The sequence below is a fragment of the Coccinella septempunctata genome, chromosome 7 (genome assembly GCF_907165205.1).
Source record: "Coccinella septempunctata chromosome 7, icCocSept1.1, whole genome shotgun sequence".
Classification (NCBI taxonomy): Eukaryota; Metazoa; Arthropoda; class Insecta; order Coleoptera; family Coccinellidae; genus Coccinella; species Coccinella septempunctata.
The window spans coordinates 11666949-11694659 of NC_058195.1; the positions used below are offsets into that span (position 1 = coordinate 11666949).

Below are 27711 nucleotides of genomic sequence, written 5' to 3' on the forward strand. Positions count from 1 at the left end.
TGTTATGATTAAAAAAGTTAGTATTGAGAAGAACTTTAACAAGATGCTAAGTACAAGGGAAGAATGGAATATACAGGGCAACAACCAAGTATACACTATCGTTAGTGTTTTTCAGACAGAAAAACTAGCAATCTAAAGATGCGTAGATGTAAACCTGAAAAGAAACTATCAAGGATGTGACATAGTGATCCATTCTGACAGTTCTTTCGAACTCTGGGACTGAAGGGCGAGCTGTAAATGGCGCAGCTATGAGAACAGCTCTGATGAGGGGCATAGTCCTTAACGTCACAGTGAAATGTAACTCCCTTACCAAACTATCAACTAGATAAATTCAATATTCAAATCTTGATGTCTAAAATTCGCAATATTCACAGGATAAAGCCTTGGGTGACATTTTCATTGGGGAATTCAATTACCACGAAACAATAAAAATCAAATGATACGTGAATCAAACAGAAATGGGAACCAATTGAATTTCAATGAACACAGTCCGCCGAGGGACAAAAACCGGAAGAATTACTGCGAAACTAAATCAATTAACGTCCCAGGCATCGACTCAGTTCGTTCCACAGACTGAAATTCCGTTTCCTATTGGACTTTCCACGTGTTCAACCCACTTTGTGACTCGGTTTCCGATGTTTCTGTATTTTTGTCGACCGACGCCCTCCAAGTGGGACGTTTCGATTTGGAATTTGGCCCCTTTGAAGCGGGCGTTTGAAGGGTCGAGGAAAAAGTACTGAAAAAGTTGCTGGCAAACTTGTTAACTTTATTTTCCAATGCCAGGTTTTCAGGGGAAGGCTGTTCGATGTCGTCGAAACATACCATCAGACCTTTTATTACAAATTCTTCTTTTTGCTTCATTTTTTCTAATAATGAAATATTGCATTCATTTTCTTATTCACATCTCAAATTTTTCGAGTGAAATTTATCTCATTTGGTTTTTTCAGGAAGTTGAAGCCATAATCTTCTAATTGCGTTTCAGTATGGTGTTCCAAAGGTGTATCGGCCTGAAATATTTTCAACTGCTTTGACAATTTTCCAAGTCTGTTCATTATTAACTTCAATTTTTTTTCCCAAATTAAACGAAAACTTGGGGTATTCAACTGTACCCTATAGCCTTAAGTCTCAAGGGGACACAACCTGTAGTATCACGTAATTTATTCTCCACATCTCTGCCACAGTTTTGCGATTTTATTATTCCAATTGTCGAAGTTTTTCCCTCTGACGAATGAAAGAAGCATTGGATTATAATTTTGAAAAATGAATAATGTTTGTTCCAAAGATTATAGATACTAAGATGGGAAACGGAGCGACTGAAGTGATGTAAGCGCATTCTGTGAATCAAATGTGTTTCTGAGACCCTAAAACTGGTTATAAAATTAATTCGAGGGCCATTTGCAGAATGCAGGAATATATGGAATTTCAGATTTCAGATGGCTATTTGATTCAAGAAGTTTTGAATGTTCTGATTCTCGTACCGTTCATCTAGCTCGTTCAAATTGCTGATTATTGAATTTTTATCTAATTTCTGGGTGAAAACCTCAAATTATCGTTCGAAAATTATTGCATTGTGAATAACTGTGGATCGAATAAACTTGATTTTCCGAAATTAAGTTTTTTACTTTACTAAGGAAAACGGAAATGTAAGTAATATAACTGGTAACATGTGACTCGGTTACTCATTGATTTTTATTCTCAGAAGGGGATAAAATTTTCTGGGTGTCAAGTCCTGCAAACACTACTGACTACACCATGTGCAGTGAACATTTTAATGTAAGTCAATTGAGAACCCTTCATCCTCGTAAATGTTCTAGAGTCATTCGGGGCAACTTTGCGCACTTTTGCCTTTCAAGTCATACCCTGTTTCGAATGTTGAAGCTAGGAAAATCAAAACATATTCATAAGATAGAGAATTTTCTAATCTATAAAAAAACATCAAAAAGCCAACAAACAAAAACGTTTTCTTTCCGCAAAAAGAAATTCAATGGTGAAAGTTGGAGTGCGTTCACATGCCCCGTATTGCGGGTAAGTGTACGCACCCTCACGGGGTAAGTGAACGCAGTGCTTAGCGAACCACACAATCAAAACAAATTACAAAATAATGTCATCAAAATGTTACAATATTAGAGAAATGCTGTTTATTGTCAATACAGAAGCGCCTTTTTATAAGCACTGTATTATTGTTCGTGCCACAATTCTTGGTGAACACAACACTTGTTACATTCCCCTGTTGGTGGCTCTTCATATTTTTCTGAACAAATAGGACAAAATTGATCGAGTCTTAACCAAGAAAATCAACAATGTCATAATTTATTCCTCACTGAACTAATGCCCATATAATGAATGTATGCGCACACTTTCCCCAGTAAGCCATAATTTGAATTGACGTTCTTATAGAGTTGAGCAGCTAAGAGAACCTAAAATTTTTTATTATATATTTAGATTTATATGCCCATGATCGAATAAAATATTGTTCAACACTGTCGGACTCGGAACTTGGACCTGGCAGAATTTGCAGAGATGCTGAAAATTAACAAGAAAACTAGTGAATTTGATTGAATGCAAATAAAAAGTTAACGAAACGTCGCACGGCGCATTCCTATGAAAAACTAATTTGGGGATTCTGCGCCCTTGCTTCACTCAAATGAACCCCTCTTTCATACATTGCATAGTCGAGATATACGCACTGCGCACACTTACCCACTGCGCTCAGTTACCCCGAATGACTCTATGCACGAAGCATCCCTTGCTTGGAGGCCCCTTTAAGGAAAATTATGGCCTCTATATGTCCATTCAATGATTCTCAATTGCTACTCCTTCAATGTATTCAGAAATGCAAAGGTTTTATTGATTTCGATTTGGGAATCGAGTGACAAAGTCAAATTGTTGTTTGGAAAGTCGAAGTTTCATGAAACCTGCTGGCAGTAATTTTTTATACATTAATCAATTTGTATATTGTGTCATAAAGAGACCATATAATAAAGAAATCATAAAAAAGCATAAAGAAACTATACTGACGGGCGAACTTATACGTGTCGTATACCTCTGTAAGGTTTTTTTAATTGTGGTTCTGAAAATTCTGTAAATAATATGTAAGTAACTGAAATGTGTATGCTATGATGATGGTATATTGAATATTGGTTCATATTTATTTCTGATAAAAATTGTACAAATTCAACATAGTTTATCAACAACGTATTGCATAGAAATAACACCTTTGACCTATAGCAGATCATCATATTATACCCTTGTGTCCTAGTCAAAGCTGTATTCGTTGTCCATAATTTCAATTTTGTCAATTTTTTACAAATTTCAAATAAAAATATAGCACATACATTACCCTATTTCATTGATATCAATTGATTGCAAACAATGTTCAGATGAAAATCAATATCCTGATCATAAAACAAAACCATACTTTTGTTTTATCGCTCAGGATGATTGTTTTGTGTTTTAAACAAAGTCGAGATTAAAATTCAATACAAAGAATAGAATTCGAATTTCGCGCCACCCAATTATAAAACAGAAAACTGTTTTTGAACTGTTTTCCTGTATTGAAAGTATGTTTCAGCGCCATCAATCAAGGAGGCTGGTATCGCCTATTTCAACCCAAAATCTCTCACCAGTGCTTTTAGTCATTCTACTTATTTCCTATGTCCAAGAAGATGTAGCAAAAGAGGTGCAATCATTTCATAGCCGATTGAAAGGGGATGATGTAGAAGGTGGCAAGGTAGAAGACAAAACTCGGTTCATTACCTATCGTAGACAATGAGTAGAATTATAAAGAAGATAATAACATTTTTTTTTGCGCAAACGTGGTTTATCTAATGGCTAAGTCATCAGAAGTACTGAAAATATTTTCACGAGTATTTATTACTTGAATTTATTGCACGGCGCCGACTACTTTTATTAAACCTAGGCAAATTGGGACTAGTGTGACGTGGCGTGTGGCGATACCGAAGAGGCTCTTACTTCCGATCTCTTATCGCACCTCCTTTTTGCTATATCTTATTTCCAACAACACCTACGACCTCAACCTCTCGAGCATCCGCGTAATCAGAAATGCACAGCGATGCGGGCGACCTTAACCTTGACATAGAAACATCATTAACGATTCCGAAAGGCTCGCATTAATATCTCCTCTAATGACCGATAAAGTGACATCTACGATGCCTCAATTAAGATAGCACAAAAACGGAACCGCTATAGCGGAACCGATTGTTCATGAATTCACTACCATGGCCCAAATGAAGGCAATGAACCTGTCGGCCAGGGGGCGAACGACTCCTCGACAAAATTCGATGTAACTGACCTCTCTTGGAACCAAGAAACGGTAAGGATGACTAAAAACGGAACGTGGTTATCGAGAGGTTGAAGAACTCCAACTAGCGTGAGGTTCAAGGGGGACTTGGAGCATTTCGACGACGATAGCCAACGATTTTCCATATTCGGTCGAAGTTCTTGGTTGCCACCGAATCATTAGGGGAAATGATAAGTAAATTTTCTAAGTAAAATATGCATAAGGTCAATGGGCCCGATTACTATTTGAACCCATCGATTTTTGGAAGGTTTGGATGCTTAGAGAGCTTTTCCAATGCTCCACGCCGAATTTTCCAAACGTCTTCTTCTAAACCTTGATTTTGCTGAGGGATGGGGGCTGGTAACGATGACTGATTTTGAAGATCGTATCGAGTACTATCTGACCCTGAAATTTCGCGTCAAAATATCCATTGATAATGAAATAACAGCGAAAATTGTTGAAGAGGCAATGCGGAATTTATCTCGAGAATGTAATCCGTATTTCAAAAGTATTTAGTAGTTATGTTGTTGATTTTTTGTACCAAAAAAAAAGTAGACGGGCCATGTTTTTGGTTTACCTTAGTCTATCTTGAATTGTAAACAATGTTTCAAGTGTGTCAAAGAGATTGTAAATTTGTAGTAGAATTTAAATGGTGTATTCCGTAGAAGAAAGGGTTAAATGATTAAATTATTTTTCAGGAATAATGACTGCCTAAACAACAGCGACCTCTGGAAAAAATGTATCCGCTCAACTGGTTGCCAAATTTGACGCTACAAAAGTGGGTGCATGAAAGAGACGAAGCGAGGGACGTGGCTGTCTTAGGTCATGTAGCAATGGATCTGGTCTCTGTACTAATACTGGGAAATTGTCCGATGTATCTTGTGTTTCACGGACATCATGAGAATCCTTGAACAACACAAATTCCATCCATAAAAGATTCGATTGGTTCAGAAACTGAATGAGGATGATCCCGATCGCCGACTCCAGTGAAGTGGTCAGTGAAATGATTCACGATAATCAAAACTATACTCCATTCAAATTTTTTTTAGTCGGTTAGCCATGAAATAATTTTCTCAAGTTTTTGTAACTAGAACGGAGTAAGGTTGGCACTTATGAAATGTCGTTAATGTCATAACGCCGTTGCCACAACTAATATCAATTTTTATTACGAAAATGCCGAAAGTGATTGAAAAAAGAGACAGGGTTTCAGGAAGCGCTATTTAGAATTCAGGTCCGCTCATTCAAATAGTTATACCCTGATATTCTAAAATCCACAATACGTCAGACGGTAGCGAACATATTCAATGTAAGAGAATTTATATAATGTTTCATCTAAATCTAAACGACTTAAGCGGTGAACACATATGAGCGGCCGCGGCCGCGATCACGATCACGATCGTGAGACATCGCGACTGAACCCCGCTCTATCGCTGAACAGATCGTGATATTACGTGCGGAATAATATATTTGCATGGGACGCTTCTCGATCGTGATCGTGATCGTGGCCGCGGCCGCTCATATGTGTTCACCGCTTTATATTTCACCTGAATATTGCCACAATCACAAAGATTGTGAATGAAGAGGATGACAAAGAATTTCTTTCTATTGGAAGACCCAAAAAAGTGGTGACATTTGAGAATTTTATGTTTGAGTGAATTAATGCGAAAAGTTTACTACAGGCTTTTTGATGAATGTTATCGTAGAATAAGTTCCCGAAAATAGATTTTTCTATTTTTGACTTGTCCTATACATTGTAAATGTCTTAAGGTACCAATAAATACCTAATTATTATTATTATATCAATGTATTAAGATGAACAGCCACAAATATGCGCCAGTTCTCCTGTTAATTGTTTATTCATGTGAAATTTTTGTTCAAAGGTGAAGTTCATCTTGACTTGAAACTTCCTTTAATTCCTTTTACTTATATTCATGCAAGATGATTTTTGTTGAACAATTAAACATTCTTGTAATTATCTGTTAATTCCTTCGGGAGATACCTATTTCCAACCACTGCATCATATGCATTTCATCTTCGGGTTAATATTTTTGAAATCTACAACTGATGTAACGTATTCAAACTTTAGCCAAAGAAGATAACGAACATTAACTCTCCTCAAGCTAGTGAATATTATGATATTATACTGATCTCTTGTATTTTACATGCAAATAACTGGATTCGGTATGCCTTCAATCAGTTTGTATGAACTTTATGTTATGTTCGTCACATATTTTCCGAAGAAATTCGACATTGTGATAAAATACGTAATAACAGAAACTTTTACGTAGAACGAGCAACATAGCGTTGATTTAAAACCCAAAAATGTTTTGACAAGCTTCATAACCCCACATTTTCGTATTATACACAGTGAAATGTGTCAAATTTCCATGGCCAACCGAGTGCTAAAATAAAAGTGAATGGAGTATATATGTTCGATATCTGTTTTTCATTTCACCTTAACGACATTGTAATACCGGCATTACTGTCGGTATTGGTCAGATGAAAATCCAAGATTATTTTGTGAGGTGCATACTCAGCTTTCCCAAAACTTGAATGTTTGGGCGTTTATTTTTGGTAATCTCACTGGCCAAATTTATTTACATCTATAGGAGAACGCTATCCATCCAGCCCTCTTGCAAGTATTGGAGAATGAAGAACGATAATTTTCCAACAAGATGGCGCACCACCTCATTTAGTTCAACCGTTGATGAAAATTTTCCTCACGCCTGGATTGGAAGAATGGAACATATTCAGTGGCCACCCAGAGTACCTGATCAGGCTCCACTGGACTATTTTTATGGAGATTTACGATGCCCAGCCAGAGTCACTGGATGATTTACGGACTCGGATCATGAATGCCGTCAAATTACACCAGAAATCTTGAGTAATCTACGTGAACGTTTTCAGCAAAACTCATACAACTGCATGGAAGTTAATGGTGCCCATTTCCAACATTTAATAGACTACTCACAAAAGTAAGTACTCTTCCACTACTTTACCTGTCATTTCGTTATCGACGAAAATTCGGAATCGAAATTTCAAGTTTGAGAAACTCAACCACCCCCCACCTTTCGCAAAGGGTGCATGACAAACTAATCAAAGATACATGAAAAGTTTCGTAATTCAAATAAGATAAAAAGTTCGTTCGTCACTTCTAGTCCCTCTCTATATGCATTATGAGATATTCAAGCCCTTTGACCTTATCGGTTATTTGAACTATGGTGTGATTCGTCTACCATGTATTAGAACTACCTGCAATCAAAACGCATTTTTGATATCGACCTATGAAGAAGGCGAATCAGTAGTTTTAAAATATTTGCCCGACTAATCAATACTGTAAGCGAAGGCTGATGGAATTGACTCTGAAAAACCTCTTTATCCAAATTCCCCTGACACATCGGGGTATATTTCCGCGAAACGTGACAACTGGCAAGTTAATGAACATTTCAGCGAACTAATTTTCTCGGAAGTATACTTTTAGCGAAAATATCAACTAGTCGCGTCACGTTTCCTATTGAATTTCGTCGGGAGAGAAACATCTCTCGATGGAAAGTTGAAAGAACGGTGTAGACGTTTCGCTAGATAGGTTTCACCTTCAACCTCGTTTTCGTTATCTATGCAGATATAACCGGTGCAGATTAATTGTAGGTGTTTCAAGGCGGATGTGAAATATTGCCGTCGTTCGTGAAGTTGTAAACATTGGATGGGTGTTGGGTATACTGCTCCCTTTCTTTTCCGACCAAATGCAAAGCGCAAATTATCTTTCTAAATACCGTAGATTCGGGTGACTTGGGATGATTGTTGAATTCAACTTGTCATATTTTCAAAACGGTGACCTATTTTTATCTGAAAAAGAGGTTCGAATATGCTCAATGACTCAGACTATTGATTAGGAATATTAGGATATATACCATGCTTCAGAATTCGGATATAAATTTCGAAAAAAATTAAATATACCTACTTGTCCCAAGTCATCCACCGATTTGGGAGGCTTGGGACACAATTTAAAATCTATTGATTTCTCTACTCTCAAATGAAATAGAAGACTTGGACGGTGTATAGTTTTGAAAAATTAGAATTTGTGATTATATAGTTGAAATTCGGTGAGAAAATTAAATGATAAACTCCTATTACAGCGAAAGTAAATTTATTGCAACTCAAATGTAAAAAAAACAAAACAAGGGAATTTTTTTATTTTTCATTCTTTGGTGACTTCTTCGTGGGAATAACGTAAATAATTATATCCTGTGAAAAATCGGCATATTTCCTGCTGCCAATGCGCAGCTTGTATATATTCGGCATTGTCCTAAGTCACCCTATGAAACAACAAAATAAATTAATGAATCCGTGTTGCCGTTTGATTTGTGAACAACCTTGTTTCATGACATATCAAATATCCCAATATCCCACGTATTCAGAAAAAAAATTACACATGCACAAAGTGAAACACATGTACAGGACGCTAGAAAGTATAAGGGCCATAAAAAACGCGCTTTTACTCTCCTGAATCCGTTAATTTTTCCTGTCAATTCAAACGCTCTGGTCACGGCAAACTCAACAGGAATTAATTGTTAAACTAACCTAAAAGACGCTACACAATCTTATAAGTTTGTCCCTTCACTCATAAATGGTAAGAAACAAAGAAATCTGTAAGGGGGTAATTGTCCCAAGTTACAGGACTGTCCCAAGTTACCCGAATCTACCGGTATATAAATGCAGCCCTGTTTTGTGGTGTCGTGGCTTGACGCAAAAACGGCTGAACCCATTTTATCCTTTTTCTTCTCATACTTTGTTGAGAGTTTTAATGGATGAAATATTCGAAAAAGTTGCCTTGGAAACTAGACGAAATTTCAATTCCGCCCACAAGGCTATGTTGTAGTCAATGTAGTCTACACTACACTGACAAGTGATTGACTGGCAGTGGAAAAATGAACTAAATGTACAACATTTATACATTCTAGCTGCTATAGTTCTCGAGATCCCTTCAGTAGACAACGAATTTTGCCCACCATGTACAGAGAAATAAGGGGCCAAGTAGCCATTTATACATAGCACTTTTGATTTACACTTTTTTTTCAAAATTCAGTGAGACAGTGAGTTTTGCAAGTTACATTTATTTTAAAAAGGTCTTATTTTGAGTGCAACTTGCATTCGCAATGACAATACATAAATCGCCTTATAAATCGTGTGCAGCTTTTATCTCGAAAATTCATGCTTTTTACACGATCAATCTTATGATTTTTCAATGAAAAGTTTACAATAAAAACTATTTTCACTTTTCATACTATTCTAACTTAATTTTTTTCATATCTCATTTCACCAAGTACTAAATATTTCCTTGGTGTGTCAGGACTTCTGCCGGGTCAGCTAGTTGGGAATAGAAAAGCAACCGTCTGCAACAAGTAATTTTGAAAAATCGTAATTGTTATAAAAATTCACTTGGTAAGTTGTGGTGAATAAATTCATTGTTAGTTCTGACACATCAAAAAACCTGGTATTTCTAATAATGATCTCCCCCCCTCCATTTGTACCTTCAATTTAGGAACACCCTGTAATATATAACACCTACAAATGTCTTTGGTCAAGTGCCAGAAGGCGTGCATCAAAACATGAAAGCCTCTGATTCTTCGCTTCTCTTTCGTTCACTTCTGATTTGGAAATATTTAATGAACCTTTGTGTGAAACTTCTCGCGTTTTATTGAATTGAAAGTCGATCTAATGATGGAGTACGAGGACTTCAACCAAGAAAGAGCGGGTGATACGCATATCACATTATAATGAAATCTAAATATAAACGACCTATTTCTATGCCACAGAAATCGCGGAATAGGTTCAGCTTGCAACAGAGATTGTGAACCGATGCAACTGGTTCCTGCTCTTTTGTTACTTCCATGATAAATACATGGTGTTGTTCGACTTCGTGCACGATATCTGTAGGAGTTTTGTTATAAGTGGAAAGTTCTAGATCATTAGGGGGAGACCTTAACCTAGACAATTATTTTTGGTTTATATCATGATTCCTTCCCTGGATGCAGTCGTAAAATATTCATCGGAGACATTAGAAGTTTGATGGATTTTACATCAGTATCCTTCACTCCAATGCATAGTTACATAAGTTGTTATTTCGTCATTATATCATCAATACTCAGCTGAACATTTCAATTTACATACAGGTCATGACAAATTCTATCACTGGATATTTTTGATCATTTTTTTTAAATATTTGTGACAAAGCATTTTTCACCTATTTTATTTTCCGTCTCTATAAACACCTGCATATCTATTCACTTTTCTGACAAATCGAAGTGAGAGGTTGCCTGAATATTCTGTAATTTTCAATGCAATCCTTTACAATTCGCCTACCCAGATCGATTAATAAATTATTATTCCTCCCTTGGTCTAACAATCTCGAGCATTTTTCTCATAATTTGAGAAGAGAGAGAGAGGAACACAACAAACGCGTAAAACCTTCTCATCTAAGTTATTTTACGTACATTGAAAATGAATGGTATTCAAGTTCATTTAAAAATATCCGCTTGTATGTTTGTTGATGGTATTTTTGTTGGCAATGAACTTTCAGTTGTTTTTCATTCATGAGGAGAGAACAGACGAATGCGTATTCGAGAAAAACCGGTTTTTATGACTTTAATCTACAGAGCAATCGGATTGGTCAACACAATGTAAAATGGGAGACTGTAATTGTATCAAATTTGGAAAATTTCGATTGTTTCAGCTGAAAATCCTTGAGAAGCTGCCAGTTTTGAAGGGGAGGCCATTTAATGGAAACTTTCTCAGTAGATACGTATAGGCCTGTTCTTCTCATAAATCTGCAAAATACGAGCTATACATGGTGAGTCTTTAACTCATACAAGTATTTTAACAGTAGATTCTTGAGGTCAAAAGAAACACTTTTTTCCTTTAACATATTTTTCGAACCGGCTCGGTTTAAAAGATGCAGGCTATTGAAAAATCTTGAAAAAAATTATTTTTAGTTCAATCTCACAAACAGTTTTATCGAATGCAATTAATATCGGAATATAGTTTTTCATTTATTTGATTAATCTTTTTTGAACACTAGATATCACCCACGTCTTCCAGTTTTCTCCTAAAGACCATTATTACGTACCATAAAAATACCAAAAATTCAAAGAACCAAAAAATTTTAAAAATTATTGAGTAAAGAATATGAACACCTCGAACATCAACCAAAGCCTGACAACGCCTTTGCATACTTTCGATCAGATTGTTGAAGTGGCCTTTATCAATTTTCCTCCAGAGTTAGGTTAGGTTAGGGTAAAAGGCGTCTGAGTCTGAGCCTGCCCATTCATGGTAGCAGTAAGAACCAACATAATGACACTAGAGGATAGGTCCATACACGAATACGTTGACTATCCGAAAACCGTCGATATCTCTACACATCTGTGAATAATACAGACACGTAGGTACTCATTGGATCACATATGATATTGAGTTAGTCTTCGACGAACTATTTCAACAGAAACATGATTCGACAATAATCTCTAGGGGTAGGGACAATCAGAAACCGATCTTGTGCAGGAGCGGTAGATCTTGGTAGACAAGAATCGGCAGCTTTCGAAACACAAACTTCCTCATCTTTTGTGGAGCATTATATTTGTATATATCCGACTATACTATGAAATACTTATAAAGATCTCGAGGTGAGCTTCAATATCAATGATTTCGCGAAAAAAATTAATGGTGTAGACAAGCCTTCTCGATTCCAAAGGAAATGGCTCATTTTCGTAACAATAGCGTACACGAGCCTTCTCAGCTGCATCGTATTATTTCTAGGTAAGCTTATAATCATTTGTGCCTTATCAAGAATAGATAAAGATTACTACATTTTATGTATGGTGGTTTATTAGGCAATATAGATAATGTAGTCGCTACGTCTGTCTCGGATCGTCTGATTTGTGATACAGTGCAACGTAATTAAGATTTGTTTTGAAATTTGAACCTCTGTTTACTATGCAATTGTAGTCCTTTTGATGTGGCATTAGGGATTAGGGTTCATAACATTATCAAGGTTGCATGCATGTTATTAATGATATGATAACGATTTGCTATTGTCCATCGGGATAATTTCAAAGTTGATACTTGTTTTGAGCCAAAAGTGCGTCAAGTGCTTGCACATCAATTCTATGTTTGTTTTTATTTATATATTTTCTTTTTTTTAAATCGCCATGAGGTTGATTATTCTTTATCTTTTATAATGCTTCGGTGATTCACTTGAGAAAGGGTACACTTATAACTCGAGAGTCTATTAGGTGCAGCTGAAGTGATTGAAACACCTGACCACTTATAGGCACTTTCTCTGCTCTAAGTGGGATTGGTTACTTATTATTAGTTACTTGTTACGAAATACGCTCAATTTGAACGCTGCTTATGATGAGCTTCCTCAAGGAGAACGTATTATTATTCAGTGCATCTCTATAAAAATTTTATATAATCTATGAACTATTCCAGACCAATCCGAAGAAGTCAAGACTCAAGATTGAATTATTTTTTGTCCTCCGGTTCAAACAGAGGACCTCCCGCATTTTTCAACGGTTCGTTTGGTCTATGGTTGATTAACTTCGTTGGCTATCAGTACCCAGCTTCAAAAAAGTCGTAGGGGTCCTTTGTTCATTGGAATCAACATTAAACGCAGAACAAAGGAACTGACCATACCAAATGCGTCACAGGCGCGACGATAAACATGATTTTGTTCCACCTCTGACAGAGTACCTGTCCAGGTTTCGATTTAAGGTCAACAATCTATGTGGTTGAATAGAACAGCTTCCCTTATTAAACTCATGCATCCAGAAAATAGAAGAGTATTTCACCAGGTCTGCATGCAGTGCGCATATCGAGGTACAAACGTAGCCGATGCAAGTCCGCTATTACACCAATGTAACAGACAGAGATAGAAGTGGATACGCAGTTCTTAGATGAGAGAGGAATAAACAGCTGACTGCCATAACAAAGCCTTGGCAGATAATTTTCAATCAATCAATGCTTTCCACAGTCGTTTTTCCTAAAGTAACGGTAGAATTTGCTATCATACATAAGTCCAAGAATGTAACCATTCAATTAGTTTTGATTAGTTTTGTTTACAAAGCTCGTGGAGAAATAAAAACAACAATAAATGCAGATTTTGTTGAAAATTTTTTATTCTATGGTGATTCGGGGGTTTCACAAGAAGTTGCATAGACAAACAGTCGGGTGCAGGTCATAGAAATTAATGACAAAAATATTCTACGCGAGGAAAAATGGCAGCCTAGACTGCATACAAACAAAGAAAATGCATTCATTCAGGTTCAAAGAACTGACATTGAACTTACTTTAGAAATCATACGTGTTTGTAAGTGTGTTGAGTCTTTATACACGACTTCGTCTGTTAGAATCACTCCACTTAACGGGCAGAAATGATATCTGAAATAACAGAGACACTTTCCGAAAGCGGTGCAGGTGCTGCTTCTGTAGCAAGCGCATAGAACTAACTGATTTGATTTCGTCGAGTGCCGCTAATGAATGGGAGGCGCTACGGTCTGAAGCGCAAAATGCGCATATGGTATATACATATATATTTTCGGAATATTTACAGTTAATTCCGCAAAAATTTGTTTTCCACTTGGAGTGATGTGTTTATTTCGGTTATACACGATAAATATGTAAATGCGGTCGATTGACACTAGATTCAATGGAGAGGCGACGATAACATTGTTGTTATTCAATTTTTAAGGGGCTAATGATCTCTCGAGTGTGAGAAGACTGTATCGGACAAATCAGATGTAGTTCCTCATTCAATTGATTTGAATTATTAGGTTAATTGGTGATAATATGTTTTTCAATCTTGTATATTGATCCATTGATTTCTCTCAACTGAAAGTTGAAGGTCTTTCTAGGATATTTCCAGCCTTGCCGAGATATCCCCGGAATGAAAGGCACAATTGTTAAAATTTTTTCTCAAAAAGACTGTGACAAAGTGTGTTCTGAAAAACAAATAAAACTGTTCTAAGGTCCAGGTCACCATTTGGTAACTCTAGTATAGACTAGAGTGAGAATAGGAACTATTTTTTATTCAATAATAAAGATGCAAAAAAAAATTTAAAACATTGTAGAGTTTCCACTTCTTAGCACTATTTACCAACATGTTATTAATATTTTACATGTTGTTTTCTGTACGAAAAATTTTTTATGATCATTTATGATTGTATAATATATGAACATGACTAATTATTATAACCAGTGATCCATTACCTGTATATTGCCTCGAAACATGAAGGAATTTCTCCCTTTCAATTATTATATTCGATTTTCGTCTTCTCCTGAATTCACTCGCATTAGAGGCATCTATACTTTGTCCTCTGCAAATCGAATATTCTAGCAGAAGTAATCTTCAATGAGATGTTATACCCTTGAAGGATTCTTTAGAGCTCTTCGAATAAAGCAAACTGTCCGAATAAGAGATTCCTTCGTTTAGTTTCAGGACGCTTTCCGCTAGAGGCGTTATAAATTTAATGATTAGGTTCGTCGAAACCATCAAAAAAAAAATTTGATTGTGTTTTTCCTATTGAAGGAGTATGAGTGGCGATATTTACAAGCTCAACACTTTGTTTCTCACGTATGCAGTGGCGATTCTAGGAGTGATTTTGGATAATTTTATATTTGAGATTCTGTGAGGTGATTGTTGCTATAAAATAGTTATATCTTCATAATTGTAATATGAAAGAAACTACTTTGGGACTTATTCTTATTTGAAGGGGGAAATAAAATTATTTTTCGATATTCGTGGATATTCGAAAAAATATTTGCTTTAATAAGATCTCAAAGTGCAACTCTTCTAATATTAAATCTCGAAATATCATCGAGCTCGGTGCAATTGTTCGGTCTTGACAAATTTTTAAATGACCTCATCTTTTCGGGAATTTTTCGAAAGTCAATTTTCGTTTTGAAGATTTGGTTCCACTTTATCCAACAATTAAAAAAAAAGATAGCTTACTTTATCAAATCGAAATCCCAACTTGTACTGAGAGTAGCGGACTGAAATTATTTATATATATAGATATTTATACCGAGTGTCAGCCATAAATTTCAAGTAGTACTCGTAAAATTTTGGTTTGAACACAGTACATTCTTTTTACACATTCTGTCTTGGGTACAGAAAATGTTTGTTTAAATTTTTGTCACAAACTTTTTTCATGGTATATTCATATATATGAGGTGAAAAAAATATCAACAATTAAATTTTATTTTTATTCGGCATTAACGTGTTGACAAATTTATCTGAATCAAGGAATATTGCTCAGCCCCCACCGTTATATTCGAAAAGCTTTTTCTAACGAATCCTGTAAATACTGTATGACGAAAACGAAATTTACATTTGAATATAACACAATTTTCTTATGGATAGATCGCAATATATTTCCACACGTGTAGTAAATATTTACACAATGATCAACATTCAATCGAAAATACACACATTCTCTCCTTATTACTTATCCAAAAAAATAATAATTATAATAATATAAACAAAATATGATCATTTCTGAAAATCACAATATATTGACGTTCTTATAAATATGTAAAAATATAACATATGAAAATAGGAATAAGAATGGAAATTGTAGGAATATTTCGACACTGACAATGTTGGTATTTATTATTTAAGTAGTTTGGTAAGTACCTTATTTTAAGGGTAGGAAGCAAAATTTTCTTGAGATATGAATCTCTAAGTAAAAAAAAGTTTTCAAGAAGATGTAGATAATTCTATAGGAAGACGTATATAACATATAATTTTTCTTTCAAAATATCTTTCTAATTATTTTCTACTAAGGCTAGATGGCCTATTTGAAAGTCCTGTATTGAACACGGACATTTCAAGCCGTTCAACGTTTTGAGAATTAAATGCAAAATGTATTCAATTCTCCAGCATCGAAGGCACTAGATTTGAGAATATTGTTTATATATTCGAATTTTTCTCTGGAAAAAAAGATTTCCTATGTGAGTAAACACCGGCGGCCATATATGATATATGGCTTATTATATGTGACACATTACTAATAAAAATAAATAATATAAGTATAATATATCGAACTTATCAATCTAAGAGGTTCAATTTACTATTCGTTTTCCTCAAGTGGGCACGCCAAGGTATAATATTGGCCTCTTCATCTGATTGTTCTTTTGAGTCCAGGGAGGATGTGTTCAGATTTTCCATATTTTTACAGTTTTCCATGTTGTTGTTATTGAAGTCTTCTTTTATGTATTCGTCCTTGTTATTATTGTTGTTGTTAATTTCCGTGCTCGAGTTCAATGAATGGTTTTCGTGGGTGCTCGGGTGGTTTTCCTGGGTTTTATCGACCACTTTTGGTGTGTATATCGTTGATCTAAAATTAAAGAAGAATGATCTTATATTTGTCCACACTTTTAATAATTGAGAGGACTCACTTAATTTTATTATCTGTTTCTTCTTTCTTAGCTAGAAGTTGTCTCTTCCATGCCGGTATTGCTTGAAGTCTTTTTTCTTCTGCTTCTCTAAGCAGTTGTTCTTCCAGTTCCTTTTTCGCTTTTTCCGCAGCCTTTTTAGCGAGCATCTGACGTTTCCACGCTGGTATTAAATTTCCCGTATTATCTTTGTCAGGAATCTGAAAGAGATTCACATAGAAAATAGGAATAATATATTTTTTCAAACAAAAGTAAATAAATGAATATTATATAAATAAGCACAATCAAGACACATTACCCAGAACATGTAAAATATAGTTTGGAACTAATTTGTTACTTGAAAAATCATTTTTCAATACACAATAAGCTTTGATGAACCCTAGACCAAAATACAAAGCTTGTAAAATAAGAAGATATGTAGCGGCTTCAGTGAAACAATCTCAAATCTTATTGTCAATTAGCAAATAAAAAAATTTCGTTCGTTAATTGTTAATTTCTGTGCGTTTTGGAGTAGAACCGTTTTGTAGGATAGTGTTTTAATTTGAATCAGTTCGTAGTGGAAAGTTTATTATTCAGATGAAAGTTATGGAATTCTATTTATTCCTAATTGCATTTATCTGATTCACAATTGCAAATTTAGAATGAACGGTGTATCTGATTGATTGTTTTCTTTTGCAGAATCGTTCTAAATATTCATTTCATGAATATTGATGATAAATCAGAAGAAAGTTTTGTATCTCCATTCCATTTCATTCATCATATATCGAATATTCGCTTCAAAATTGATAAGAATCATGGAAAAAGCCCTGACGATAGCTCTTTTAAATGGCAATCCTTACTCTCATTTTATTTTGAGGTCGTTGACATACATTGTATAGAAGTGATGTTTTTGAAGGTTTCTTGAACATATATGCCTTGTTCTTAGGATGGTAAATGATGAAAAAAAGTAGGTATCAATTACACTCTCATGTATTTTTAGTATTGTGATTTTCATTTCAGTTTGCCCCAATAAAGCAGTAGTAATCCCTTCACAAAATAATAGTTGAACCGAAATTCTCAGTGGTTTTAACACAGGTTTAGAAAAACCTTTCTATTATCTCATCCTCTAGCATGCAGTATATTTAAGTCTAAACGCCTCGAATACAATTTTTAGATAGTGACGTTTATATTTCTTTTCTGGGGCCATAACCTATTGGCGAGCTGAAATAAATCCATTTATAAGTCGTAACCCGAAAGGAAATGTTTCTTTGCCAAGTTGTTAGGTAGTCTATAGTGATGAATCGTTAATTTCAACACAAAAAAAATCACTCACTGATTCCTGAAGAGATATGATCAGTATCTCTCTTTCCACCCCAACTTTTTTTTAATACCCTTCACGCCCTTCACGTTTTTCAAGATGTCTAAGGTGGAAACTATTGAAAATCGGTACACAAGGGGAAAAACTCACTTTTTCAACGAAGTTCGTGGCTGAAAACTGCTTCGATATCTCCGAATACAGCTCCTTCTCCCTGTACACTTCATTCTTGGCGCGTTCCAACTTCATCTTCTTTATGCCATGGATATTCTTCGACATCTTCAGCTCAGCAATCAGATCAGTCTTGGCTGAGGCGAAAGGCTCACACTGTAGACTCTGCAGGCTGACAGATCTCGTTGGGGCTGAGAAGGTTTTCGAGGCGACCATTTTATCCGTCCTCCTGAGCTGCACCGAATTCAGATCTTGTATGCTGATGGCGGACAAGGGCTGTTGTCCCTTCCTCCGGTTCTCCTTTTCTTCCTGGTATTGCTCCTCGTCGAACTTGGGCTCAGGTGGTGGCGGGGGTGGAGGTCCATTCGTCCTCTGCTCCTCCACAACCGGGAAGGTTTCCTCGCTCTCGGACTTGCTGCGCATGCTTCCGTTCAGGGACCTCTTGTCGCTGATGCTCCTGAGGTACTCCGAGGGTTTGATCAGGTGGTTGGAGTTCGAGTTGGTGCCCGGAAAGACTGGAGGCACGAACGGCAGCACACGCTGTTTGTTCACCAAGTTGGGACCCGAAATCGAGGATCGGTCTTCGGTGTCCGTCCCCAAACTGACGATGGTCAAATCGGAACAGGATGAGTTCAGTCTTCGAGACGCTGAAACAATCAGAGAGCGGGTCGTTAGGAGGCGGCGGGGGTAACTAAATTTATGCTGAATATCACTCTGTCCACGGACGGCTGGCCCCCTAATCACTTTTGTTCTCCCGGTTTCATGGTGTGATAAGTATGTGTTATAATCAGTGAAAATATACGACGTAATTGGGCCTCTGGCGCTGCACACCGCCGACAAAATGTGATTTGTAGGTCGCGCCCGGCTTTCGTGTTTCTTTTTTTCTATTCTCTGTTTTCGTATCGCGGATTTATACCCCTTCGAGCATCTCGGATGTGGAATCTTATGAATATGTAAGATGAGACATTTGCGGTGTAGTTGGGGAGCCCAAGAGGGAAATTCGGGATTTACTCGAGCGTGTCAGATCTTAATAAGGAGAGGTACCTTGGATTCTGTAGAGTACCTCTACTAAAAAGTAGACCTTTTTATAGGGGGAATTGTGCAGGACAGCCTGTCAGAATAGTAAAAAAAAAACGATCATTGTACATACTCGAGCGTGTCAGATTAAGGTATATGTGGTTAATGACATGTTGAAAAATATATATTCTTTTTATCTGACAATTTAAGCGAGTAGAAAATGTGTGGGAGGGAGCCAAGGTTTCAAAAAAAAAACATCCCGTGTACATTCTCGAGCGAGGTGGCTTTTTTTCTTATTTTGAAGCTAATGATTCAAGAATAACGGAAACAATATAATCTGACAGTTTCAGCAAACCGAAACAACAAAAATTGGTCATAGAGGTCACAATAATCAGTTTTTTTGAATTATCTCCTCTCCTGAGCTTCAAATTGTTCTCGCATTCATTATGAAAGTTGTAGAGCATAAAATTTTCTACAAATTTTGTCCGAAGTGATTTTTTCTACGTTTGAACGTTTTTCAGATATATGGCGATGAATGTAAATTAGACTGGGTTTCTACCTTGACCTTGGCCTTTCGCATGTATGGCTAAGCTCCTCACCCTTATCGCCCTCTTAACTCGAAAACCTTTAAGAGTATGTAAAATTGCTTTAGACGAAAGTTGTATAGAATTTTATTATCTACAACTTTCATAATGGATATAGAAATGATTAGAGGTACAGGAAGGGAGATATTTTGAGAAAATGCTTTGTTATCATCTTCAAACTATCAAATTAAGAAAACCCCCCTGATTAGTGTCAGATCAACACGTCTGCAAGACCTAGATTGACATGAATTCATTATCAGAGACACGTAGGGCATAATATACAGTATCTTAATCTGACACGCTCGAGTATATACACTTGACGATTTTTTTGCATCTTTGAAAACCTGCAGACGTTTTCCCGACCGCTGAAAGTGCATACATAATAGAACCTTTTTTCTTTCTACCATCTTCAGAATCCACTAGGCCTCTGCGACGCTCGCGTAAAACCTGATTTAGCATCGTCGGCTCCCCAACTACTTCTTTATCGCTCAACAAAAACTTCAAATTCATATAGAATCTACTTCAGTCGAAATACAAATAATTAAAGATAGAAGTTAAGTAGAGACTGGAAAAATTAAACTAAATCCTTACCAATATTATGAATGTGAAAGTCCGTGTATTTCATTGTTTGTTTGTTTGTGCGCCGTTTTCGAGTAATTTGATGTTCAAATATTAAAATTTAAAAATACTGAAGCAGTATTATGTCGTTTTCTTTCCTTCTCATAATAAAACTTCCTGGTTAGAAAAACCATAGAATACCTCCATTTTGCTAGCATTATTTATTTGTCAAACTTAATTCTTCCAAATACTTTTTCGCGTAGATATTGAATCAAATGAATTATTTTGCCCTAATTTGTGGATGGGAAGAAGATAGAGCTTCTGTCTATAAAATCACCAATAAAAATTTTCCACATCAATTTAGAAGCTTCCTGTATATAACGTGTATATGTATATAACTAGTTTAAGGACTAAATTCACTGATGAACTACTTGAAAATCAAAAAAAGTCGAAAAGTATTTTCTTTACGTTGTTTTTACACCTCAATTGGCTAATTGGCAACGTGGCACTACGTTACTATGGTGATAACTGAAGAAAGCGAAGCTCAGTAAAGAGTGCCTCCACTCTATTGGCCATCCGCTCGCGCTATTTGTGACAGTTGGCGTTGCCAAATCGTCATCAAGTAGTTTGCGTTGAATTTACTGCATTGATATATTTTCTGGACATTTCGCACCCTCCAACTAAAATTAATCAATTGTACTTGTTCTGGTCGTATATAGAACATTCCAGATTTAAAAAAGCAAAGCTACAGCTGTTCCTATCCTTTCAACGAAGGCAAAATCTATGGAAATCATGGATTTTCCTTTCGTTTTAAATCACCTTGTACAGTCGAAGACTAACCTTGTATCTCTGTCTCCACTACCCATTATGAATATTTTAAACTTGGTACTTACACAGGGCAGATATACTTCTAACCATTCCTTTGACTACGTCCGAAGGTCTGACCGTGGGTTCCTCACACACCTCCACTATTTCTGCACCCCGCGGTTCCTCATCATCGATAGTCATCCTGGGCTGGGTCATCAACTTAACGTTGGCTGGTGGTGGAGGAGGAGGTGGAGGCGGCGAAATAGTTGGTACGGAGGTGACCCTCTTCAAAAGTTTACTCTCCTGCATTTCACTGTCATTTGCCTTTGTCGTATTGATAGGTACCGAGTGACGCACGCCTAGCTTTGTCTTCTCAGCCTAATAAACAGAAAAAGGTAGGCACCATAAAGAAAAATCAAACATATATATTGAATATACCCCCTCAACTCTAAAATAATGTTTATAAATAAGGTAAGAGAATACATACATAGGTAACACAAATGTACTTTAATTTTTGAGAATACTAGATAACTTATTCAACTCAGATACGACATAAATAGATACCTCTTCTTCGGAACTCAATACAGATGGCGAGGAACTCACTCCACTCTCGTTCCATTCCTTTTTGTTGTTCTTAGCCTTGTCAGCCTTCTCATATTTCTGCGGTTTCGGAAGAAATTCGTTGAGTTTACCGATCTCCTTTTTGTCCCTTTTAGATGTATCGTTGTTGTTGGACTGAAAACATTTCGATAAATTTGCAGATTATTTCTGGAACTTTACCCTGTAACTTCTAGAACAAGACTAAACAGTCAAGTAATTTCTGTTTAAGTAACGATCCAATGGAGAGTGGATATTGAACTCAAAGCAATTAAAGCCGAAATTCAATCAAATATGGAATGTTAATATTCATTATACAATATTTTATATGGCGCAAGATTTATGCACACAGATTTCCCTCCAGCATAAAAACGCCGTTAGGTAATGAACCATTAAAATTTCCCTGATAAAATACAATATTCCGCAACGTGTGACAAATTTCTTCTTTGCGATGCCCCACCGGGCTAAACTGAAGCCTTGTGACCATTGTTCATCCGCTTGTAGTTGGAAAGACTCAAACCTTGAGACACGCTGACAAAAATGCCACAAGTCGATGGAGAGGAGTCCCTCTCACCATAGGAATCGTGGGTGTTGTTTCCTAGGTGTGTCATCCTTAACTTTTCAAGGTTGCTGCAGATGAACAGAATGTGTGCAACAGTTTCACAACTGCCCCTGCGCCAGCGGCACAGGAAACAGCCGGTCAGTCCCATTCTATTCAAGTGATTGTTGAAGAGCTACCCAGTCATTGCTCTAGTCACCAGAGTCAAGAGTTTTTTGACCTCAGACATAGAGAACGGTCTCTCAATGAGGAAAATTTCCTGTCAAGCCATCTTGACAGAGGTGCGCCGGTCTTGGACCAACAAAAGCTGAGCAGGCTCCTCGCTTAGTCTGCCTTCTCGCTCCCAGGAAGTCCACAACTTTCACAATTTTACCAGAGCTCAACTCTTGCAAAGCCTCTCTGCATTCCTCTTATAAGAGTTCGTTAACCCTTTCCCCAGAAAGGGATTTCAAGATTCCCTGGCTGTCACAACAAATATAGATGTGTTTATCGGAGTACCCTCTGCGGATATTCTCCAGTGTGCAGACCAGATCAACATACGGTTCAACCTGCACTATGCAACAATCCTTCCCTAAGGGGATGGACAAGTTGAAACGAGTTCCCACAATTCCCACTTCAGTCCCTGTGGGCATCACATAGCCATCGGTGAATCAAGTGAGACCTTCAGGCACAAGAAGCCTGTTTGGTGTAGACCATAGGTCTCTGTCAGGAGCAATTACCCTGTAGGGTTCGGCAAAGTAGAAGCTGGTCCCCTCTGTGGCGAAGGGATGCTTTGGCATCCTCCATCATCTTGAGAGCTCTCGCATTCCCCTGAATAGTTCACTATCATTCCATTGACCCTGTTCCCAAGCTCTAAGGGTTGTCTTCATAGCCATCTCTGGTGAATCACTGATGAAATCATTCGTAACTTGGTTTCATAAAAAAGCTTATCAGTGAGGCTTCAAGTGTAGAGTAGTAGTAGAGAGAAAAGGGCTCGGGTCGGACACTTCATGAACCCATTGAGGCATTATTTAGGGGATGATCGATGAAAAAAAATCAGGGTTTGAGTCATTGAGTTTTTTTTATAAGGGTTATTCCCCTATGCCAGAAACATCACAAGTTTGTTACACCCTCTGTACTCCCTTGTCGATGTCATATGCGTTCGGTGGGATTCTTCTGATTTTTCCATTCTTTAGACCCCAGCCCTTTTCTCTACCAAAGGTCAAAAATAATCGAAAACGAGTGGCAAAGCTTCGAACACCTTTGACATAATTTTGTAGGCGTTATCAAAAATATTATTGCAACATCACTAATTTGAGTCCAGTAACTCATAGAGGCATACTTACAGTAGGTGCCACTTTCAATATCACGTTACAACCTGAATTCGAGGAGCTGGCTGAGCCAGATCGACTATGGGACCCGCTGTCCCTGGACCTGGATCTTTGGGTTCCCGTTTTTTCGACCATTGTCGGATTTCTCTTGGGTTCCTGATTCAGCGTTTCCTCTCGCACCATGTATATGTCCTCGTATTCGTGGTCATGGTCGCCCGACCTCTCCGATATTTCTGACGAGCTGAGGTTTCCGTCTGATCCCGCTCCACTGCTGCTGGAGTGCACTTCAACTTTCACTGGAAAGAGGAAGAAAATTCGATAAATCTACGAGTGAAAATATTCTAATCTTGTCCACATCGAAACGAACATCAATTTGCTTTAGTACGTCTCCGTTGGTACATCGAACCGTTGGAAAGCGTTCGGATGTATTTAGCCGTCCAACGGCAACGTTGCTTACATATACGTTGTTGGAATTCGAACTTTGTTGTGGATGAGCAGTTAGATGAGTCTAAAAAGCAGCACGGCTTATCTAGTCGTTAAAGTCAGGACTCAGTTTGTCAGAAAAGCTTCCTAATCAGATTATGCTACTAGATCAGTGAATGTGCGAGAGATTATTCTCCATAAATATTGACCATAAAAACCTGTGGTATACATTAGTGGCAATGAAATATGGATGCAAAATGATCATCGATATTTAAGAGAAATCTCTGATTCAGAAAAAGATTGGATCAACCATAACGAAAGATTTGAAGGCTATATGATTTTTTTAAAGCTGGAGCAACAACTTATCAAATAAACTTCGAAAACAATTATTATGTTTTTATACAGGGTGAATTTTCGACCCGAGGTCAAAAGAAACACATTTTTTCTATAACATTTTTTTCTATTCGGACCTGATAAAAAGATATAGCCATTATGAGTTTTCATAATGAACTGTGCCACCCCTGAAAAAATAAAATCCTCTTCAGAATAACAAGCTAAATCTGCGACACTACTCATCTGTAGATCTTTTCAACGCAGTTGTATTCAGCCAAAGTACCCAATTTTTTAAATTTCACAGATAGTTTTTAATTTTTGAACATCAAATTACTCAGAAACGGCGCATTATACGAGAAAATATGAAGAATACTTTTATTTTATAAAACGTTCAGATATTCATCAGAAAATGTCCAACTTAGTTTCAAGAGTTGGTTTCTTTGAATTTTTGGTATTTTTATGGTACGTAATGGTCATAATAAGAAGACTGGAAGACGTGGGTGATATCTTGTGTTCGAATTGGATTTATCAAATAAATGAAAAACTATATTCCGGAATTCATTTTCATTCAATAAAACCGTTTGTGGGATAAAACTAAAAATAACATTCTTTTATGGTTTTTCAACAGCCTGTATTTCTCATCCAGAGCCGATTCGGAAAAATAGTAAAGTAAATAAGTATTTCTTTTGACCTCAAAAATCTACTGTTGAAATATTTGTACGAGTCTCAGACTCACTCTGTATTGTTTACATCCTTAAATGAAACGTCGCACGATTTCAAAAAATCCAAAACATATAAAACAAGATGCGTTTTATTGTTCATCAGAGAAGGAATGAGGATTCTGCCTGAATAAGATACATAATGACTAATATCTTGCAAATTCATGGGTGTCTTCATCTCAACTTAAGCTATAAAATTAACGTTTTACCTGTAGTAGGTACTACCCATAGTAAAATTTTATGAACGCACGGTCATAAAGTACCTATCTGCAGCCCGTAAAACAGCAGTCAAAATGGAATAATGAACTTCCAGGACATAAATATAATCCCCTTTTTTTATCTAAACGTTACTTAAACGTCCTATTTGTCCTCATTCTCATATCTCGCCTTACCCATTTTTTTTTGTTTAATCACTCGATACGATATGACCAACACAAGAAAACCAATGAACTTTAGACACTTCCACTCAACAGTTGAACAAGACTGATTTTCTTCGGAATGTAAATTGTGAAGTACTTTTCAAACGTTTCACGCACAAGCTGCTTATGCTGATTAGAGAAACTCCAGTACCAGTTCGATACCTAGCATCAGTGCTTGCAGGAGACCGAACTAGGAACTCCGTTTTAATTTTTTAATTATTGCATCCGAGGTTATTGCATTGGATACGTAATTATTGTTCGTTGGGGTCCTGTTGGAAGCTATTCAGTTGAATAGACAATGTGTTTTGTTTTCACTTGTGGAAAATGCGGAGAATTTCACACATCGATGTATTATTTCCGGATTTCCTGTGGGGGAAGTTAGTCAGATCATAAATTGATCTCTCGAAGCTTTCAAGATGAATAACTCAAGAATATACCTAATTTGCAGTCCTTGAATTGGTAGATACTAAGTTTGTGAGCCATATTCCATCACCATGAAAAATACATTGGTTTAGTGCTTTCCCATGAGAAAAGTGAATTTGTATACATACATACATATCACTATATATTAGAGATTCAAAATAGAACCGTCTCATCGACCTATATCTATGCCCTTATTTTTGAGGGAATTCCACCACTTTTGGCTGGATATTCAAGTCCTGAAGAAGGCCAGCAATCAGCAATCTTCTGCCGAAACGTACACTTCAAGAATAGAGGCGAAGTCAACAAGAACTCAGCTTCCATCACAAGTTAATCTCTTCTGTGATGACATCAAACGGTCGAAAAAGTCTATTCAATTCTGAAGCTTCTTTGAGTTTCTTTTTTGCCTTTTTTCTTGAAACTAATATAAGCTTATACATTGAATGGACTGAAGTATTGATTATTAAAACTGGCTGTTAGTATAGTACCTATACTATGTGTGCCTTTTGAAACTAATTGTGATAATATTGAAGAATTCAATTCGAGATTCAAAAATCTAAGGAGCTTTTTATAACCCCTCGTCTACACCTAATTCGAACATAAGTAGAGATTCGGATAAGTTGGATTCGGTATGGACGACATTGCCAAAACCATGGGAGCGCTTTCCAACGGTTCTACGGCGTTAGCCTACGTTCGGTCGAGATGTGGCACATCAAAGGGATGTTTGTTTTGGTGTGGAGGAGATTGTAATATTTACGGTCGTAAAAAATCATGTCTGGGTCTGGACGCTGCATAAGGATTATCATTTACAGTATTTCTACCAACTATTATGAGGTTTGCTTCCGTAAACCGAAATTTTAACTAATAAATTCACGAATTGTCAAAGTGAACTCTCGACAAAAAATTTAAATAAATGTGAGATGTTTTTCTCGAAAATGGTCAAATACTGAGCATTAGATAAATTCCTTTTTTTGACAAAAACTCTAAGTTAGGGGGGTTTTTTAAAACGATAACCTCTTAATACCTCTAAAACAAACAGTAGGCGGATGACCTCATGTTTTTGTTCAGACTGATGGAAGGCTATTGACACATCGCAAAATTCAACAAGAACTCTCTAGCCCTTCCAGCTAGAGTTTCCATTTTTCAAGCCTCTAGGGGTGAAATTTCACGCCTCTAGGGGTGAAAAATTAAAGATAGTATTAGTAGATGAAGAAAGTGCTCTAGATGCCAAAAGTTATAAATGTTAAAAGCGATCAAGTCATGAGCTTTCAACATTAGAGTTAACATCAAATTAAATTTTGAGCCCACGATTATTTCATGGGAATTCAAGGGAATGTATAAATATACCTAATGAATATTCTGAGATTCGTTTTATTTTTCGAATAAATTGAAAATACCGATAAAAATTGGAATACCCAGGCAACTCACCAGTGAGGGCAGAAAGATGCTGCTTCTTGCTTTGCTGCTTATGATTCTGCTCCTGAAATAGGTCCTTCACTCTGTTGTAGATAACTTCATGTGGGTTATGAAGGTAGAAGGATTCACCATTGAGGCTTCCACTGGAACAGCTTTCTGATATACTGGGAGCACTGAAAAAAAATTTATATTTTTTTGTGGAAAATGAAGAAAGGGTAGTTAAAATAGAATAGTTTTTAGAAGTTACCTTTCCATTTAATGGACGACATGAAGAAAAAAATATTTTCACTGAATGGGAAAATGGGCGTGTAAATTTTTTGTAGACCTGAATAAG

General features: G+C 36.6%; 2 protein-coding genes across 5 annotated transcripts in view; both read right to left on the bottom strand.

Annotated features, from left to right (window-relative positions):
- The window catches only part of LOC123318043 (protein yippee-like 2), an 80276-nt gene extending 66462 nt beyond the window's left edge, over positions 1-13814 (bottom strand). Inside the window, exon 1 of one of the 2 annotated variants that reach the window (XM_044904718.1) lies at positions 13645-13814. In XM_044904718.1, coding sequence (XP_044760653.1) covers positions 13645-13656 — 12 coding nt within the window. In that variant the 5' untranslated portion in view covers positions 13657-13814. The remainder of the gene's footprint in view (positions 1-13644) is intronic. The other variant, XM_044904720.1, reaches the window with a different exon arrangement.
- Positions 13815-15545: 1731 nt separating this feature from the next.
- The window catches only part of LOC123317227, a 51746-nt gene continuing 39580 nt past the window's right edge, over positions 15546-27711 (bottom strand). For all 3 annotated transcript variants that reach the window (XM_044903644.1, XM_044903643.1, XM_044903645.1), the window contains 7 exons: positions 27390-27550; positions 23663-23943; positions 21746-21916; positions 21268-21559; positions 18198-18862; positions 16754-16950; positions 15546-16692 (listed from right to left, as the gene is read on the bottom strand). In XM_044903644.1, the coding sequence (XP_044759579.1) occupies positions 16404-16692; positions 16754-16950; positions 18198-18862; positions 21268-21559; positions 21746-21916; positions 23663-23943; positions 27390-27550 (2056 nt within the window). In that variant the 3' untranslated portion in view covers positions 15546-16403. The remainder of the gene's footprint in view (positions 16693-16753; positions 16951-18197; positions 18863-21267; positions 21560-21745; positions 21917-23662; positions 23944-27389; positions 27551-27711) is intronic.